Source organism: Corapipo altera, unplaced genomic scaffold (assembly GCF_003945725.1).
Source record: "Corapipo altera isolate COAL_440 unplaced genomic scaffold, ASM394572v1 98, whole genome shotgun sequence".
NCBI classification, from domain to species: Eukaryota; Metazoa; Chordata; class Aves; order Passeriformes; family Pipridae; genus Corapipo; species Corapipo altera.
Genome location: NW_020884914.1, coordinates 1,571,406 through 1,590,306, shown reverse-complemented (window position 1 = coordinate 1,590,306; position 18,901 = coordinate 1,571,406). Strand labels below are relative to the sequence as shown.

The 18,901-nt window shown below is 35.6% G+C and overlaps 1 protein-coding gene across 5 annotated transcripts in view; it reads right to left on the bottom strand.

Annotated features, from left to right (window-relative positions):
- Positions 1 to 18,901, bottom strand: part of SNX29 (sorting nexin 29) — a 97,087-nt gene that overhangs the window by 54,766 nt on the left and 23,420 nt on the right. For all 5 annotated transcript variants that reach the window (XM_027654961.1, XM_027654960.1, XM_027654962.1 and 2 more), the window contains 7 exons: positions 15,212 to 15,275; positions 13,856 to 13,984; positions 9,357 to 9,439; positions 5,710 to 5,816; positions 1,364 to 1,480; positions 939 to 994; positions 274 to 355 (listed from right to left, as the gene is read on the bottom strand). In XM_027654961.1, coding sequence (XP_027510762.1) covers positions 274 to 355; positions 939 to 994; positions 1,364 to 1,480; positions 5,710 to 5,816; positions 9,357 to 9,439; positions 13,856 to 13,984; positions 15,212 to 15,275 — 638 coding nt within the window. The remainder of the gene's footprint in view (positions 1 to 273; positions 356 to 938; positions 995 to 1,363; positions 1,481 to 5,709; positions 5,817 to 9,356; positions 9,440 to 13,855; positions 13,985 to 15,211; positions 15,276 to 18,901) is intronic.

The following is an 18,901-nucleotide window of genomic DNA, read 5'->3' as shown; positions in this document are numbered from 1 at the left end:
TACTGATTAACAGTGAATTGTTGCACTCCCTGGCCAATGTAGTCATCTTATTAGCATGCTTTTAAAGTATTAAACTACTAAAAGTCAACCCTCCAAATATGCTATTTGGATAATCAACACAATCCTATGGTTGCATATATATGAAGTTACTGCTGCCTGTTCATTAGCTAATCTCTAATGAAATTATACGGAGATCTTTAAATTATTAAAATGTTCTATTTCAGTCAGAAGCTTTTACACAAAATCTGTGTTGAGATATATCTTATCACTTACCTGATAAACATGGAATGCATTAGCAGCTTTTCCACGCAGAAAGACTGAGGGAATCCAAACATTAATAAGAGCACGATTTGATCTGAGGAGGAGAGAGAAAAACTTACAACAGGGAATCATATTTATGTGTATGAATTGCAAAGTAACTACAACCAATGGTTTAGATAACGATCAAAGTGACCAACAAAGCAACTTAACATTTCAAATGAAGTATCAGAAAAATTGGAGTTCTGCCTGAACTTTTTATATGTGCTGTATTTAAAAGTGCTCCCTAAAATTAACCCAACTGAAATAGAGCACTGATATAGAGCACCAAAACAATTCCTTCTGCAGGTTTTCTGGGTTTTGTTTCTTTTTTCACAGCATGGATTTGACTACTTTTGATTATATGCATGAAACAAAAATTATTCATTTCATCAAACCCAACATTTTGGTCCACAAAACTCAGCTAAATCCAAACTCCTTGCAAACTCCAAACAACATTATTAAAAACTACACTAGGGCATGGAATGTGCAGCTCTCCATACTTTAATAATAGAACACCACAGCTAAGAATTCAGTTATTGAAAATAACATAGGAAAAGCAAATTATTGAATCTGTTTGTTTATTCTTTTTTGCCATAGAGACAGTATGAAGAGAAAAATTCATTAATTACTAAACTTACATTTCAAAATCTGACAAACTCTGATCTTCGGATGTTTGACTCAAATCTCCAGGGACCTGTGTTTACAATACAGAAATAATTCCCACACACTGGTTATTAGGTTTTCAACTAAGAAAGCACAATATTATAAAGAAATTACAATTCAACATTCAATTTTATAAATGCCAATAAAAATTATTACTGAGAAACTATAAAAGAAAAACAAAATCATTCAGAAGGATTGTGAACACATCACCCCTAGTGAGTCCTTCGTGTTAGAATTTGCTTATAGTTTTGTAAAGAAACAAGAATCAGATGCTATCAAAAATACCAAGTAAGGTGCTGTTGTCAGATCTGCTATTTCTTATAAGCTGTTACATATTTCATCAGGAGTTTGAGTTTATTCCAGAGTGGTAGATTCTACAGTGCCATAAACAAACACTCACTGGGCCTCTCAAATCAATCAGTTCTTGTCTCATCTGGGACACGAGAGCTTCCTTAGCCATCAGGGCACGGTGCAGCCTCTCATTGAATTCAATCAGCTCCCCGTGCATTTCAGCCACCTGAAAAGCAAAGCCAAGAGGTAATTGTATTTTAAACTGAAAAAAATAAAATAAAATAACCACACTCTGTAATTTCTTATATGTATATCAAATTTTATTGAGGTTTTGTTTTATTTTGCCATACTGTCCCAAGGAATGCATCTCATTACTAATGTCTGACCATTAAGAACAGAGATTGTTATAATTTTGACTCATGCCTTGCAACGTAATTCTGATATTGAACTCAACAGGACCAAATACAATTCTATACTAAATTTTATTCCTAACACAGGAGATCCTATGACAACTGATTCTAATAAAACTTTTGTTCTCAGTTTAATTCTTCGATGAACACAGTCCTCAACAGGTACAAACTAATCACAGAATTCTGAACTGGGAGTAATGCAAATGCACAAACTGCATTAACTTTGTCAATAATTCATGAGTGATGTATTCTGCACTCTTACTTGGAGTTTTAACAGCACAGGAGCTAGAAGTCCACTCATCCCAGGTAAGTTTGTGAGGGGTCAAAGGAGCCTAAATACCAGTTAGTCTGGGGCACAGGTTGTTGTGCACAGGTAAACAGCAGAGCCTCTCGTGGGGCCCCTTCAGACACCAAGTCTGGCTCTGTGTGTGCGCTCTCCATTTCGGAGTTAGGAAAGCATCAAGTGATGCAGGATGTGACAAGGGCTGGATGAACATCAAGGACGTGAAGTGTACAGTAGACAGAAGAAAACAGCAGCACTCAGTGGTTGGCCCCTCCAGGAGGCACAGCAGCTGCCCCACCACTGTTGTTATACCTGTTTGCAGTTACAGCAACTCTTCAAATGCCTCTTCATATCAGCATCCAATATGAAACACAGCTGAATAAGATGAATATCAATCCAGCACCTTCAATATTATCACAGGGACTTGGACTACTGCCAGCTCTCTTAAGAGTTCATAGTTTCCTTTCTGGAGGCAGTTCATTACTATCTATGAATTTCACAGTCTCCTTTTCTTGAATTACTCTGCCTTTTCCCCCTTCCCCAGGGAAGCTCCCCAGAATAAAGCAGTTGAATTCGGTTTAATTTAGTGCTCACTTTTAATTCTGTGCTTTGTTCCACACAACCTGTCTCGTTCACGCAATCAAAGCAACCAGAAAAAAGCAGCTTCAATTTGACAAGGCAGGATCTGACATCATTGATTAAAAATAAAAATAATTTTCCTGAGGTAAACTTCAAGTATTCTTTTCCAATTTCTTTTTACATTAGAGGGAGTCCTTCAAATCCAGTAATTCATCAGTGTAACACACATGCAAAAAGGAGACAAACTAAGCCAACTTTATACTAGAGAAAATACTAATATAATGCCATTTACTCTAGATAAATTATTTTCCATATTCGTTTAACCACTAATTCCAATTTAAAGTGAGTGGTGTAACATTTAAGGATATGATAAGTCTCTGATTCTGCTTAATACTAACAGGTCACTTTTAATTACATAGATATTGGGTTGGGAGGCAGAACTTCCTTGTATTTTACATAAAAAAAGGTAGAGAATATATAGAATAGAATATAGAATATTCTAGTTGGAAATGCACAGAGAAAAACAATAATGTTGATATCTGGTTGACTGGTTCTCAAAATCAATATATAAATTTGTGAATGGATACAAAACTTAGTAGTTTGCATATCTGAAATCATGTTTGATTTTTCAGTGCCTGTCTCTATCAGAAGAACAAAATTCAGACTATCTGATATTATACGTGACTCTTCTCTCTCAGTCTAATTTGGATGTCCTTGAAATAACTTTCTACTTGCAGACTCGATTAATATGTAAATTCAACAACTCTCTCAAAGCACGAGAAGTAATACAAAAATTTATAAGTGTCCCTAGCAAAGTTAAATAATAAAAAGGAAATTTAACAGCAAATCACTTGTTACATCTTATCAAAAGGACAAATTGCCAGGTATCACTTATTAGTAATTAAGTTACTTCAGTCCTTCTTCTTGTCAAAGCAAAATGCATTACCACCACAGCAAACCCAAAGGAGTGATCAGGTATACTGCTGAATTACAACATTAATTTAGCTTTCTTTAATATCAAAGTCTGCTAAAAACAATAAAGAGATCTCCATATAATTATATTCTTTCAGTTATATCTTATGTCATCACATCTTCCTTTATTCAATCCACACTGAAGCTTAAGCAACAAATTGCCCTACTGCAACTTCAATCATCTTCACAGTTGTTTTTCTCCACAACAACATATTTGAAGCAAAAAAAAATCAAAGTACAAATAACCTAAGTTTCCCTTGGACAGATGATCATTCAGACTTGTTGGTGGCCATATCAGAAAAAACGCTTATACCACTTCTTCTTTCACAGCAAAGGACTAAGCTGCTAACTTAAAACATGCTAGGAATGTTTCACTAAGCATTTAAATAACACAAACTGTCTTGGAAGTACACACTTAGAGCAGAGAAACATTTAAGAACTTGCAACAATTCAAGATTTCTTTTTAGTATTATTTGCAGATAAAACTCATAGAAGTTTTGCACAACCCACATCTGAGTCAATTACTTATTTTCAAGTATATAGGCATTTTTTCCCCCAGTAGTCACAAAATACAAAACATTGTATCTCCCAAGAAACTCTAGACAGAACTGGAAGTTGCTTCCTTTTGCTCTTAGTGGAAGCACGGATGTATTTTTCCTGTGAGAAGATTTCATTTTCAGAAATTGATGATGTTCTACATTTTTCCCCAACAGAAACAAAGTCAAAGATCTTCAAAAAAAGGAGTAGGTATCCTACTACTAATGAATAATTCCATTTTTCTACAAGTGAAAAACAGTAAGACTCTAAGTGGCAAAGACAATTCTAAAAATCTATTGATACAGCCATAAAATGCTCAATTATTGCTTCCTGTTTCAAAACTTTTGCAAAAAAAGTCCATACTTGTGTCAGACTTCCCTGGACAGAGGAAATTCCATCTCATCTCAGTAATAGTCTCACTTAATGAAAGCTACAGAAGGACTTGTGATTCCACAGAAAAGTGCTGACCAGTTTAGTAACTTAAGACTTGTTTTCTACACTGACTTCCAACACAAGTAATATTTAATTACAAGCTGTGTATCATGCTAAGACCTCTAAAGAAGGATTGTCACAGGGGTTTGTCTGCCACAAACTCTCAAGTGTCAGCACCAAATCCCTGAGCATGCAGAACAACCTTGGTAGAACTAAGGAGGCTTTCAAAGCTGAAAGAGATTTTACCTGTGTTCTTAATTAAGATATTCTTTTGATAGGTACAGAACAGAGGAAGGGAGTCAGAAGAACTCAAGTACAAGTATGCATTAGGGAGAGAAAAGGATAACCAAGTATGAATGTTTTAGAACTGTATCAATCTCCTTGATGCATGACCTGCATTTCTAGTCCTCTTCATGTTAATCAATTAATGTGGGTATCCAATTTCAGAGTATTTTGGGCAAGAGAAAGACAGAGAATTTTTTTACTTTTTATAAAAATGTTCTTTTAATATTTAATAGGAGATATGAGTATTAGATATTAAATTTCATTACTTTTGGCTTGAAAATAATTTGTATTTAAATTTAGGATGAAACCCTAATCTATCTCTTTTTTTCTTTAATGACTCTTACATTAGTCTTAAAAGTAAATCTTGCATTAAGAACTTTTTCTAACCTGGTCATATCAACAGAATTAGTTGCTTCCATCATACATTCCTGTAAGGCAGTATTCAAAAAGCAACACAAAAATGAAACATGGTTTGGCAATCAGAAACCAGAAGGAAAGCACAGAAAAAGCTACAGATTTCAGTATGTTCTCATTTTAAATAAAGCTCAAGTGCCAACACAGCAATGCCTGTAATTATGTACTGTAATTTACACAAAACCTGAAACCTGCTGTCTGTGATGTTTTCAACTTCACCACCATCAGTTAAAACCTCAAGGAACTTGTTTATTTATTAAAACCTTCATTTTTATACCAAAGCATAAAAACGTACCTCTGTTAGGAAAAGTACTTTTAATTATCTGGATTGCTTTAAATACGCCTTGAAGTTGAATGAAGAAAATTTACCCGCAAAAGCAAGAAAATTAAATTTTTCATTCCTTTTATTTTTGAAGAAAAAAAATCAGACTTACCTTTTACATTACTGAGGAGAAAAATAACAGCTAAGCAAAGAAACCATTTAAGCTTCAAATGTTATAATGTAATTATGATTCCATTAAATTTGTGCAGTACAAACTTTACCTCAATCAATTTTCTTTCATAAGAGCTGGCGAGTTCCTCGTTGTTCTCTACTTGCTTTTGCTCTGGAATTGTAAATTCACCATCAGTGCTCCAAATGTTTGGTAGAACTAAAACAAAAAGATACCTCAAATTAAAATGTTAAATTCCACAAACATCTAAGACATCCTGTGTAGAAGTAATAGCTCTAAGAAACAGTTACTAAAAGTATCAAAATAGAATGTAATATTAAACAGTATTAGAAAGACTAAAATACAAATTCTGCAAGAAGCCTTTTTTGTGAGCAATATTTAAAGTGGTACTCTTATTAGGAAAAAAAATGTAAACTAAAAGCAATTGGTAGTTTTCTGAGTAATACATGAAGGTAGTAACTGCAAATCCTGCCCAAAGTCTTTCAAAACTAAGTCTCTGCTTCTCTTTTAAGACTTTTTTCTACTTGGTTTCCAAAATATCATTTCATATTACTTGCACAGACTGCTTACACATCATAGAAATTACAGAAAACAGGGCTGAGAATGGACATTCCATACTCCATCCAGTATTTCATGGTTTTGCATAAAGCAGAATCAGCTGTAGTTATTCCATTCCTGACAGTTAATTGTCTAATTTATTCCTAGAAACCTCCAGTATGAAGATATCATGCTTCCCTGTACAATCTATTTAAATTTAAGTATTCTTCTCATAAAAGTTGTCTTGATAGCTAATCAAACTTCCTTCACCTGCCATGTAAGCCCATTATTTCTTTTATCTGCAGTGAATGAAAACTACAGTTTATTCTATTCCTGTTCCCAGCCATCATTTATCTAAGTGATGAACACTTTAAAGGCCTATTCTAAGTAAATCCCCTCCAAGTTACACAAAGTCCAATTCAACTTTTCCTCGTAGATCACGAATTTCTAAGAAAATAAAAGTTAGCACATAAAAGTAAACAAGCCCTAATAAAAGAGAAGTTTAATAAATGCTTTCATTATTTTTCAAAACTTAAACTATACATTCACCCACTGTAAGGCAGATAGAAGACACAGTATTTCATCTGACTAAATACTCTTAAGCCTGAGAACTGATTTTTGCTTTGAGGAAGAATATATGCATTCAGAAGTTTATTATTCTTTAAGTGAATTCAAAAGCTATTTCAAGATCTTTTCCTTGCAAATATTGCTTGAAGTTCTCCAGCCAGAAACTTTAAAGATCAGCATTTTTATACAAATAATATTCTATCTAAGCGGGTTTGAAAAATGGTACACAGTCAACTCCTGCTGATGGTTGAGAAGTCAAGATGCTGATTTATTAAATATTTAAATACCAATATCAAACTGCTCAGTCCACGGCAGTGATCGCTCATTTTGAAAGCTGATATGATATTCTGAACTCGACTCAGTTCTGACTCTTGGGCAATTTATTTATAATCACATTTGCTGAATGGGGTTTTTTGGCTTTTTTAAGTCACCACAAGGCAAAGTATCATGCTGAGTTTCATTTATTATTTTAGGAAACTATTTAAAAGCCATACTCAATAGCATTTTATCTTATTGTAGCAAACATGAAGAGTCTTCACTATTTATAGTGATAAAAATAACAGCAGCAGAAGCTCAATTTATTTTGACTCTTTCCAAATAGTTTCACAGAAAATCTAAAAACCTAGTGTTCTAAAACCTACAATGCACTTCAGACTTTTGTTTTGATATCATTTGGAAAAAGATTAATTATCATGAAAATTATTTATTATGTATACAAACCATGAGTGCAATAGTTTCTACAAATCTGGTAAAAGAAAAAACTTCTTGTGTCTCACTCTTCTTTTTTGCAGTTAGTTCTCAGGGATTATTTACATACTTAAGTACTTACTTTGAGTCAGAGGCCCCAGTACTACTAAAATTTCACCCAAATCTTCAATGGCAGCTAAGAAAATAATTCTAGTTTTATAGAAATACAATGTGTGGAGTTAGAATGTAAAAAAAATTATTACAAATAGTGCATGTAGCTGAATCTGGTCACTAATGGTAAATATTACAGAAAATTACTGTGGATTGATTAAATATCCTTGGAGCATAAAGCATACATGTGTTCATTTTTAGAAATGTTGGTACTGTTCCATCCCCCTTTTTCATCTATAAAATCTGACCATCCTACTCTGTTTCTATTCTTACCACTCACTAATTTGCATAATTTTAACATGGTGGAATATAGCTAGCCTAGGAATACTTTTTTCTTTTCCTATAATTACACTCATCATGGAAACTGTCACTATTTAATGAAGGATAATTTCTGCTATTATAAGAAGCCTAAGCGATGGTTTTCGTGAATAATTCTTAATATGAATCACTACACTCGGCACAGTCGGAAGTAAAAACATGTGTTCTCACTAACAAATACCCTTTTAAGGATGAATGAAGTTTTTCAACTCCAGATAAGTATAGTGACTGGCCCTTAAGAGCAGTGCTGTTCATTCATATAGCCACTTACAGGGCCACAATATTCACAATTAAAAAACCATCAGACAGATGGTGCCAATTTCTGAAAAGCCATCTCCTCCCTCAAAACACCTTCTTGTAGTCAGTGGAAATACAGGTCCCACCAGGAGAGGATTCAGAATCAAGACTCCAATTCATCTGGTCATGGACACTTCTATCACAGACCCCAAGAAAAACAGGTAAGCCTGCTGCTAACTCATTATCTTTCAGATATAAAACCTGCTCATTACTACTCAATACAGTGTCTATTTCAAATACCCTGATCTCCAAAACAAGAGTATAACCTAGAGATACTAAATTTTCTCTCCTCAAAATAATTATTTTTATGTTCCAATATTACAGCAATTCGCAGATTATTGTTTATCTGACAGTTTTTTCTGGGAAGTTTCTTACTGAAAAAAGTAAGGCCACCTCATCTACCAGACAATGCTCTGTAAAAATAAGTACAAAAGTCTACATCAGTAATTTTCCTCAAAAGGAAAATATATCAAGTATGTTATTTTCACTACTGGGAGATATTACTCTAGGATAGTTTGAAGAAATAAACAGGGTTTATAATCATCTCTTGCTATCCCCAGTTTCATGTAAATGATTTCATTTGTTTTGGTGAAGACTCAGCAAGGAAAGCAGAGACTTCTTCATTGTTTCTGCTCAGCAGTAATTTGATAGCATTCCAAAACATAACATTCCCTTGTTTGCCATCAATCTGCATTACAAAACTCCTCACACAACAGCAAATAGCCCAGTCAGAGATGAATCAGGGACAGTTCTCACAGAAGCAGAACTCTAGTCTTTTCAGATGCTGATATTTTCCCACAGGGAGAGCTCATGTCACACTGGGCAGCACGTGGAAGCACAAACCCTGTCCCCAGCCACACTAGGATTGTGTTGTGTGGCTGAAGAGTTGGTTAAAGACCAGGGCTTGCACAGGACTGGGTGGTTCGTTGTCTAAAAAGATTCATTCCAGGATCAAGAGAGGGGGGAAAAAAAAGGTTTCTTGTAAATCAGAGCCAGGTCTAAGCACTGGGAACTCTTTCCCTGTCATTTCTCTACAAGTCCAGGAGTCACGTCCATCATTTAGTTCCTATCCCTATGCCTCCAATATACTGTTTCTCAATGGCAGCATCCACAAAACCAAACCCTGTGTATGATTTTTCTCCCTCTTCATGTTATCCTTACCTTCCACTGTTTGACCTTCTCGTCTGAGCATCTGGACAGCTCCTACATACTTCTTAAGTTGCACTTTTAGCACCTCATTTTCTCTGTTCATAAAAAGAAAAGAATAAATATTATTGGTTTCTCAAAATAGATGAAAGCCCTTTTCAATGGAAACAAACATACTATCTGTGATAAGCTTTACCTAAGTTGTGTCACCCCAGTGGGGGAAAAAAAAAAAAAAAAGATTTACACATTAATAATACATTTACAGCAGAGTACCAGGAAAACTAGTTTTCCAGGATCACATAAACACATCAGTGAAACAGATTATCTTGTAATCAGAAACTTTCATTAACTGTTTAATTTAGATTTTATATACTATGCTATATTGATGGCAAACAAATGATACAGTCTCTCTAAATCAACAATCAATTAAAACACAAGGATGGGATACTAGAAAAGGACATTTGTTGCCAGAGGAGAGGCACATACTCCCTGGGCATGTAACAGATCATAGAAAGCTGGAAACAGATGAAACACAAAGGCAGGTATTTTATTTATGGGAATTTATTTGAGAATTAGAAGTATTCAGAAACACGTGCAAATATGTTTGATGATCCTTATGATACTATATAAACACACACAAAATATACATATATTATGTATATATACACGCACACAAATAAACTGCTGTTGTGAGCAATGCCACATTGCTCATATAAGAAGCCTTGACTGGTACTATATTCATATTTCTATGGATTTCAAATCAGCTTTCTGAACTATGCAACCCCAATTTTATTCAGTGTTAATCAATAGAAGTGGAACTATATACAATATAATGAGTTTATATTATAAAAACCAATCTCCACTTCTTCTTCCTGCTCCCTCCCAGAAGAAGTTCCTTCATCCCTTACTAAATATGATTAAGTTGATTATCTTGTATCTCACTCTTTATATAAAATGTTTTTGTCACTTGTGACATGTCACCAACTAACTAAGTAGGAAGAAAAAGTCATTTATTATAGGAATATTCAAATTAGTTTTCACAAGCACAAACAAGAGATATTTTTTCCTCTCTCTAAGAAGCTGCTTAGGGGAAGTGATGGAATCATTTCAAGATGCACAACACATCATTTCACCCATCACTGAAGGGCTATGGCTGTGAATGAAGTGTTGTAAAACAGAATAATATAAAATGCCAAATCCAAATGCAATGTGGCTTAAGTAATATAGACAGTAGATAAGAGGAGGCAAATTAGGTGACAGAATCTACAGTAAACAGAAGGTGCATAGAAGTGTAAGACAAAGTATGGCCAAACTTCTCATCCCCCATTTCCCTCCACGGTGCATTTTCATCTTCTCTATCTGCTTTTCTTGCTACAAAGCCTGTCCTTTGTATTATGCTTTCCTCCAACACTGCTGAATATAGTCTAAGGATATGCAATCTGAGATTATCCAATATCACAGTCAACTTCAATAAATTTCTTTGCCTTGCAAAGGGATGTAATAGCATTCCATACAGAAAAAGGAATCTCAATTAAAAATCTTTAGTATTGCCAAGAAGCCACTGGCACAATATGTCCATGAATTTGAGAAAGGTTCTTTGATAAGGACAAAAAAAAACAACAAAGAACCAGCTGACAGCATAATACTACAGAGTCTATTGAGTCCATTCTATCAGAAGACTGGGAAATAGGTTGAACACTGAGACTGTTTCTTTTGAAACAATGTAATAACTCTTATGAAAGAGCTATTCAAATTTTTCACACGGAAGAATGAGATTATCACTACTTGAAACTGAAATTACCTAAGATTTTTTCCATTTTTCAAAGAGAACTTTGTAAACTTGGTAAAAATTTCTCTCAGCCAGCATTTTGTCTAGGAGAGCAGAGACTCTCTGGAGAGTCCAGGAGACCAGCTGAGTAACTGCAGATATCCAGAAGCCATCATTTCAGCACTGACTGATGTGTCACTGAAATTTGTGTTCTCAAAGCCTCCAGGAAGGCATTTATGTCAAATTCTTCAAAAGAGCTTTGGGGACACACATAAATATCAGCTCTCGTAATGTGAAAAATATTCATTCATCAAATCACAACACTCAGATTCTTACCGAATGATTTCCCTTGCCTTAAAATATTCAGAATTTTATAAGTGAGGAAAATGTTCTACTCTGGTCATGTGATCAATTGTTCTCAACATAAACAGTGAGGTTTCTCTACTTCAAAACATCTAAAACTTGGTTTCCTCTTATTCACCTACTGTATTATGCACTCACAGAGCAACTGCAAACTTTTTGTTACTTCAAATTCTTTTGATTATTCATCTTGCCCAACTCCTTGGTTTAAAGTATTATTTATTAAAAAATTTTACTACCCTTACTATTGCAGCAGCATCACCTACAGTGCACAAAGCGAACCAATAAAAAAAATTAGAAGGAAAACCTATATTCCAAAATAACTATATGCAATGTTAGTAGGCTAGAAAATGAGTTGCAATGAATCATTAAAGAAATGCATCCCAAGTCCATAGTAACTGGTGACACAAGAATTTGTTGTACCTAAGCAGCTCCCAACACTGTTTTTATCACACAACAAGGCAAACTGACTGTCAGAAGAGCAATCAACACAACATACCCAGTCTCAGTAACAATAACAGAAATTACATAAACTTGTTTAAAAATAACTAGTTAGTCTAAGTGAACATCTCTTCAGATCTTGTTATAAAAGCTCCTTATCTTTTCTTTAAAAAGGTATGTGCATGACAAATATCTGATTCACCCATATGTCACTGCAAATTCTAAAACTGTGGGGGAAGTGAGTCAAAGAAACATGAATACACAGTTCCTAGAACCTGAAATGTGAATATTAAATACTGAAGTATTTGCATTGTCTCTATTGCCTTACAGCACATGAATGTCAAACCCACTTACCCATATCTCTCCCTACCTCAAGTGAGTAGTTTGGTTTGATGTGTCACCAAAAGCAGAATTAGTAGTCTTCTAAATACTTTTTTTTCTTAAGAAAGCTTTATATTTATCATTTCAAATATGAGCTCTGCTACACAATAAAAAGTTTACAGGAATTTCAGCTGTGGCACTTTAGGACTGACACTGAGCACTCAGCCTGTGCAGGCAGAAAACAAACCCTTCTCTCTGAGATAAGGCCCAGATTACTGTTCTTATTTAACTCTTGGGGTGGGTTTGTTGTTTACTATACATGTGAATCAACCCCAAGAATTTACACATCATAGTTTACTCTAGAGATTATTTAGAATTGTAAGAAAAATCAAACTATTACAGTAGCATTTACCTTCAAAAGTCTTTCCTAAGCTAAATCACATTTAGATGAGGGGAGGGTTACAATTCTTTCAGTAGAGCTGTGGTATAAAGTCAAGCTGAAGGCAAATCACTACTGGGGCCAACGTTGTTTAACACCCTCATTAATGACCTGGGTGCTGGGCCAGGGTGCAACATCAGCAAGGTCACAGCCAACACAAAACTGGGCAGCAGCTGATACACAGGGGGGTTGTGCTGCCATTCAGAGGGACTGGGACAGGCTGGAGAATTGGACTCAGAAAAATTCCATGAGTTCAACAAGGGGAAATGAGGAGTCCTGCATTTGGGGAGGAATAGCCTGAGGCACCCATTCGTGCTGAGGGGCTGGAAAACAGCTCTATGGAGAAGGATCTGGGAGTCCTGGCAGAAAAGCAGCTGACCACAAGTCAGCAACACACCCTTGATGGCAAAGAAAGGCAACAGCAACACTGCTGGCAACACTGCCCAGAGGAGCTGGGGGGTGTCCATCTGTGGGGATGTTCAAAACCTGACTGGAAATGGTCCTGAGCAACCTGTTACAGCTGATCTTCCTGGAGCTAGGGGAAAACAGCTGCACAACCATTTCTGTACCAAACAGAAATTGGTACTTGTTTGTTAATAATGTTTGGCAACCACTGTTGCTCGTGATGCTCAGCCATGAAAACCTGTCAAGAGGACAAAAAAGCATCAGCTCATGGAAAATGAAGTCATGCTTAAGTAATCCAATAGGAGAAAGACAGATCAGATGGAAGTGTCACTGAAGGAAGGGATAATCCATTCTTTACTGCTTACACACCTGAGGGCACATACAGAAGGGTATTTGTGTCAGCACTGACATATGTTATATAACTTAAAGCAATAAATAAAGACACAAATATTCCTACTCATTTCAACTGACACTAGGACCACTCAGCACAGTTGCTACTTACTGGAGTAAGAACTTGCTGGGAGCAGAGGGGTCCCCAAACTAATCTCAGTGTGGTACTACATAAACCACCTACCAAAGGAAACACTGTGGAGCAATATTAAAATGAAATAGCTTCCAAAACAAGTCCACACTGGCTCCAAATCTGACAGCTAGAATCCCAACAATCCAGCTTGTGTATTTTGGGGGAAGAAAAAAAAAAATAATTTTTCTTGCATGTAGACTTTTTTATTCCCTTGTTCCACTGCAGTTATTTTTTGAGACCTTTTCAGTCCTTCTTACCGTGCCAAGGCCTGGACTTTGGTGGCATGTCGCTCTTCCTGCTCTGCTACTTTCCTTCTCCAGTTGTCCATCTCCTGCCTCAGTGCTGCTGAGAGCTCCATCTCTGCATCCAGCAGGTTTCTCAGGGATCTGGAAGAAGGCAACAGCCTCTGGTTTGAACCCTGCAAACACTATTTAGTAGTTAGAGTATATTCTAGGAATCACAGAGTAGGTTGCCTGAATGACACCATTAATGCAATCCTAAAATTTCATTATTCGATGGAATAAATTCACGTCATTTGATTATACAAAGACATGAAAAGCTACAAAGAAATAGACCCAATCTGAGCAGTTGTAAATGCTTAGTATTAATTTCTATTACAATCTCATCAACATGCCCAAAGCACAACCTATCATGGGATCTACTGCACCATCACGCACAAAGAATTTACTATTTAAAAAAGTTTATAATGTGTTTTCAGTGCTTCAGTGCAACTCCATACATCTCAGGAATAATCTATAGGCACTATATTTACTAGCAAGGACAGGAGACAGACATGTCTCTGCTGCAGATCTCTGTGTAAAGCCTTTGATGAGATAGCAAAGGTCAGCACGATGCATAATGGAAAAACCCAAAGCATTCTGCCAAAAAACACAAAGCTGAACAGGGCAATAACGTGCAATTATGGGAGTAGGAAGAAGAGGAGGCAGGAAAGTAGAATCAGTTGGTAGTCTCAGCATTAAAAAGTCCCAAAACATCTACAGGAAAAGTAAATTACCAAACATTGAATACATTTGTACTTTCATTCATCTAATTATGTGTTTCAATAAACTAAATAAATACAAAGTAGGTTTGATGGCATTTTAAATAAGAGACTGATCATTTTTACATTTACCTCATCATTTTGCCCCAAGTGAGCATAAAGACCCTCACAAATGAAAGCCACGTTCAGCATTACATTGTCAGCCATCCTACATCAGTTCTAAACCAGAAGAGGAAAAAAAGACATTTTCTGAATATTTGTAAAAGGGCAAACTTTTGCTCATTTGGAAAGTTGTCTTAAGAAATCTTCAGAATTTTTTGGCTGTAAGTTTTGGTTTCGAAAAAACTGCAACTGCAAAAGCTGCCAAAATACAAAGATTTATCTGTGATTAAACTAAACTAACTCAAAGGAAGAAGTTGACCTGAAAACATTACTTTCAGTATCGACATTTAAATAGTGAAGTATTAAGTTTACCCTTCACAGAAAAATAACATATACATCAAAAAGATTACACAAAAATTATGTATAGTTTCACATAAAGGACAGCTTGTATTAAAGAACAGATTTTTTTTTTTTTAATTACAGTCCCTCTTGACTTAAAAACGAAAACTACCTATTCTGCTCTTCCAGTTCATCCTTCCTATTCATCATGGCCACGATAGCTTGACGAAGTTCATCTAAAGAGAAGGGAGAAAAAAGATTCAATGTCTGTGTGCACTTTGCTCAGTTCAGATCTAGAAGTCATGTACACAGGCAACACACTCCAAATGATGCCAACACCATTTGCTATTCAGCAAAGCACATAAAAACGCTCTCAATCTCATCACTAATTTGAGCAATCTTTCAAAACCAGGGTAATTTAACACCGTATCAGAAGAATTGATCAAACCAAATGAGTCTGCATCTGGCTCTAATACCAATGTTTACAAGTGTGCCCTGGGTGCAGCTGGTTTGTTTTAATCACAGCTGTATTGCAGAATGCACCTTCTCACTCTGTGCATATTAATGACATACACTGGTACTCGTTCAGCTCCTTCAAACTCCTTCTTTTCCTTCCTACAAATCCTGGCACAGGAAATATCACCCTTACAGGGAGGTGGGAATACAGAGAATGTCACTGCTTCTTCATGGCATTTCTTCTCAAGCTCACTCTTAAATACAAGATTTCTGAATGTTGTAATTTCCTACAAAAACCTTCCTATTTTTAAAAAATACTTTCTGACATTAAATCAAGAATAAAAATTTTAAAAAACCCAACTGACAGAATTTTAGAATTTTTAAAGATTTCTTTAGGTTTTAACATGATACCAGAAAAGACAAATACCATACAGAAAAGTGTCAGTTCAAAGCACTGCCTCACCTGGAGTCCTTCTGCTGAGGTTTTAGTAAAGGTTTTACCATATAACTGTACAGATGCACCATGACTACTTACTATAAATTTACAGAAAAATATTAGGACTTAATCATCTAATCTAAAATTATAGATTTTTGACTTCCAGGTCTTGCATGAATACATGAAATAAAAGAGGTCTTCAGAGATTTCAGTGGCTTCTAGCAATCATTAGGATGGATACATATCATCCTAAACCAGATTTTTTTTTTAACAATTGCACTAATCATTTCACATATATTAATCAATAATTTTATGAGTGCTAGCTACAAGGACACAATTATATTAAAACATCCCTCCCAAGAGTTAAATGAAATGTTCTCATGTTTATATATAATAAATCAACCAGCTCTGTTTTGTAAGTATTCAACAAATTTGTCAACAAATTTTGTGTGCTTTTACTGAAAACATAACAACAGAACTGGCACTACTTGTTTTCTTCCAGCAAGCAAAGCCAGTGGAGAACTTTTTTCCCTTCACATTCAGTTCACTTCTTTATCATATCTTTCCTAGTATTTTCTACAGTTACGGAAATTTTTGCCCATTCAAGAAAAACTTAACATTGTGCTGTGGATCAGATGAAGTCTGCTAAATCCAGTAGTGGCCAAAACATGAAGGATTCATGTCAGTCCAGCGTATCAGTCAGTGCTGCAGACCCCACAGTTCCAGGCTGGCATTGGTAACCTCCAGGTTAATCCCACCCTTGCAGGACTGCAGGATTCAGTAGGGTTCTCCTATCATCTGAAATCAGCCAACTCAAATTTCTCCATACTAGATTTTTTCCAAAACATTTCTGCTTCTTTGGCCATGAAGAAAGTAGATGATTATATTTCTACTCATTTCATATTATCCATATAACAGCTTAAGAACTAACTGACATTAGCAAGAAACATTTCAGTAGGTCATTAGAGGGATTTTGCAGTTCATTAATCCAGCATAGAAAGAATAATTCTTTTTCTACAGAAAAAAAAAAAAAAAAAAAGAAAAGAAACCCAAATCTTGCAGAAAAGCCAAAAGTGAACTTTGTGAGTATTAAATACAAGCATACATTAAAAAAAATCTGGAAACTTCTGCTTTCTCATATTCAAAACCAAAGCTGCAATTACATGGGCACTTTAACCAGTCCTCCTAAGGCTGTGCTTTCAAGCAGAAAGAACATTCTAGTTGCCTTTTCCATCATTGCCACCACCTCCCTTGTTGTGGCACTGGTGTCCTGGCAGGACCTGACCCAGCTCAAAATTGGGGGTGTATTTCTTTTTCTTTTCACACAAGCAGTGGCCAAGTGATCTTACTGTTGAGTTTAATGCTGTTGCTGGCACAAGGCACACAGCAGAAAGCAGTAAAGGCAGAACACCTTTCTAGTTAATAATAATGGGGAGTAAAAGGTGGAACATCCTTTCTGGCAAGAGCAAAGTTCACACAGCAATGAAATGTCCTGGTAACCACTGTAATTTACATAGGAATTGTAGAAAAACTTAGAACTGAAAGATTATATATGACAAAATACGCTGTGCTCCTTTATTTTCATCACTATTTTTCAAAAGATGGTCTGTAACAGCTTTGATTGACTACCACTAATTTGGGGGTGGTTGGGAGGGGTGAGGTGGGGGAACAAAATTTAAAAAAAAAAAAAACAAAAAAACAAACCCTACACTCTGAGATTTAAGTATTATATTTAGCTATAAAATATCAAACTTGGTGATAATGAAACTCAACACACTATTAGTATTATTTTAGTCATGATGAGACACTGCCACTTTGAGGGCAGACTGGAAAGGTTGGGGATTTTGAGAGGTTTTTGTTTGGGGTTTTTTGGTGGGAATTTTTGGCAGTGGACAATTGGTGGGTTGTAACAGTCCTGAAAATGTAATATGCAATGTTGCTAAAATGTCAAAATGGACCACAATCCATCAGCCTATCTGTGAAACAAACAACTGCTCTAAGGATGAGGAAAACAGAACAATCCAGGAAGTGTTATATAAATGTATAACACAAGCAAAAGGATCCACTGAAGGCTTTTAGTACAGTAACACTGTAACAAAGATCCTGAACTACAATGTTGAATTCAGAATCCTCCTTAAGAAAGCATCACCCCAATGGTATTTTAAATATTTCAAATGTGTCATTAAAATATGATAATGCACAATCAACAGTTAGTTGCTATTATGTCTCTAACTGAATAAATTAAAGCTGTTGCTACTCAGACAAGTTATTGCAGTGCTGGTTCTGCACTTACTCTGGGGTGCCTGCTCTGCAATAATTGCCTGTGTGCATACTCAGGGGTTTAATGCGTACTCATTTATTAACATTTAAACTGTGAAGCTATTATAAATTGTCTCCATTTTGTCAATTTTACCAGCCTATTTAAACTGTAACCTTAACTTGCCTAATAACTTAATCTTCTTTTCCTTATTCCATCCAGAATCTTCCGCATGAGTGGAGACCTGAAATCCCACCTTCTCACAGTCCCCTCTCCCACACACACAAAAGCAGAGCACAAAAGCAAGATTCTGTTAAAGGCCATGGTTTGCAAAAAAAAGAAGAAAAAAGATTCTTGAAATAGAAGATGTTAAAATACTTTTCTATTTCCATTTGCCTCATTTTTCTGAGAGTTATGGAATTGACAACACTATAGAGACACAACAAAGCAGAAACTCCAAATTTCATTATCACATACAGGAAAAAAAAAATCAATGCTTAATTTAGGATCACAAAAGAAAACACACCTCATACTCAGTATTCCTTGCTAATTTAGTTCAATTACAGATACCAGTGGAGATGTGGAGGAAAGCTCAACACAAACCACTGGTCTGGCTAAGAGACCAGAGTTCCCAGGAGGCTGGTAAAGCCTGTGCTTACCCAAGCAGCACTTAAGCAGGTTGTACTTATGTTGTTTCTTCTTGAAGTGATGAG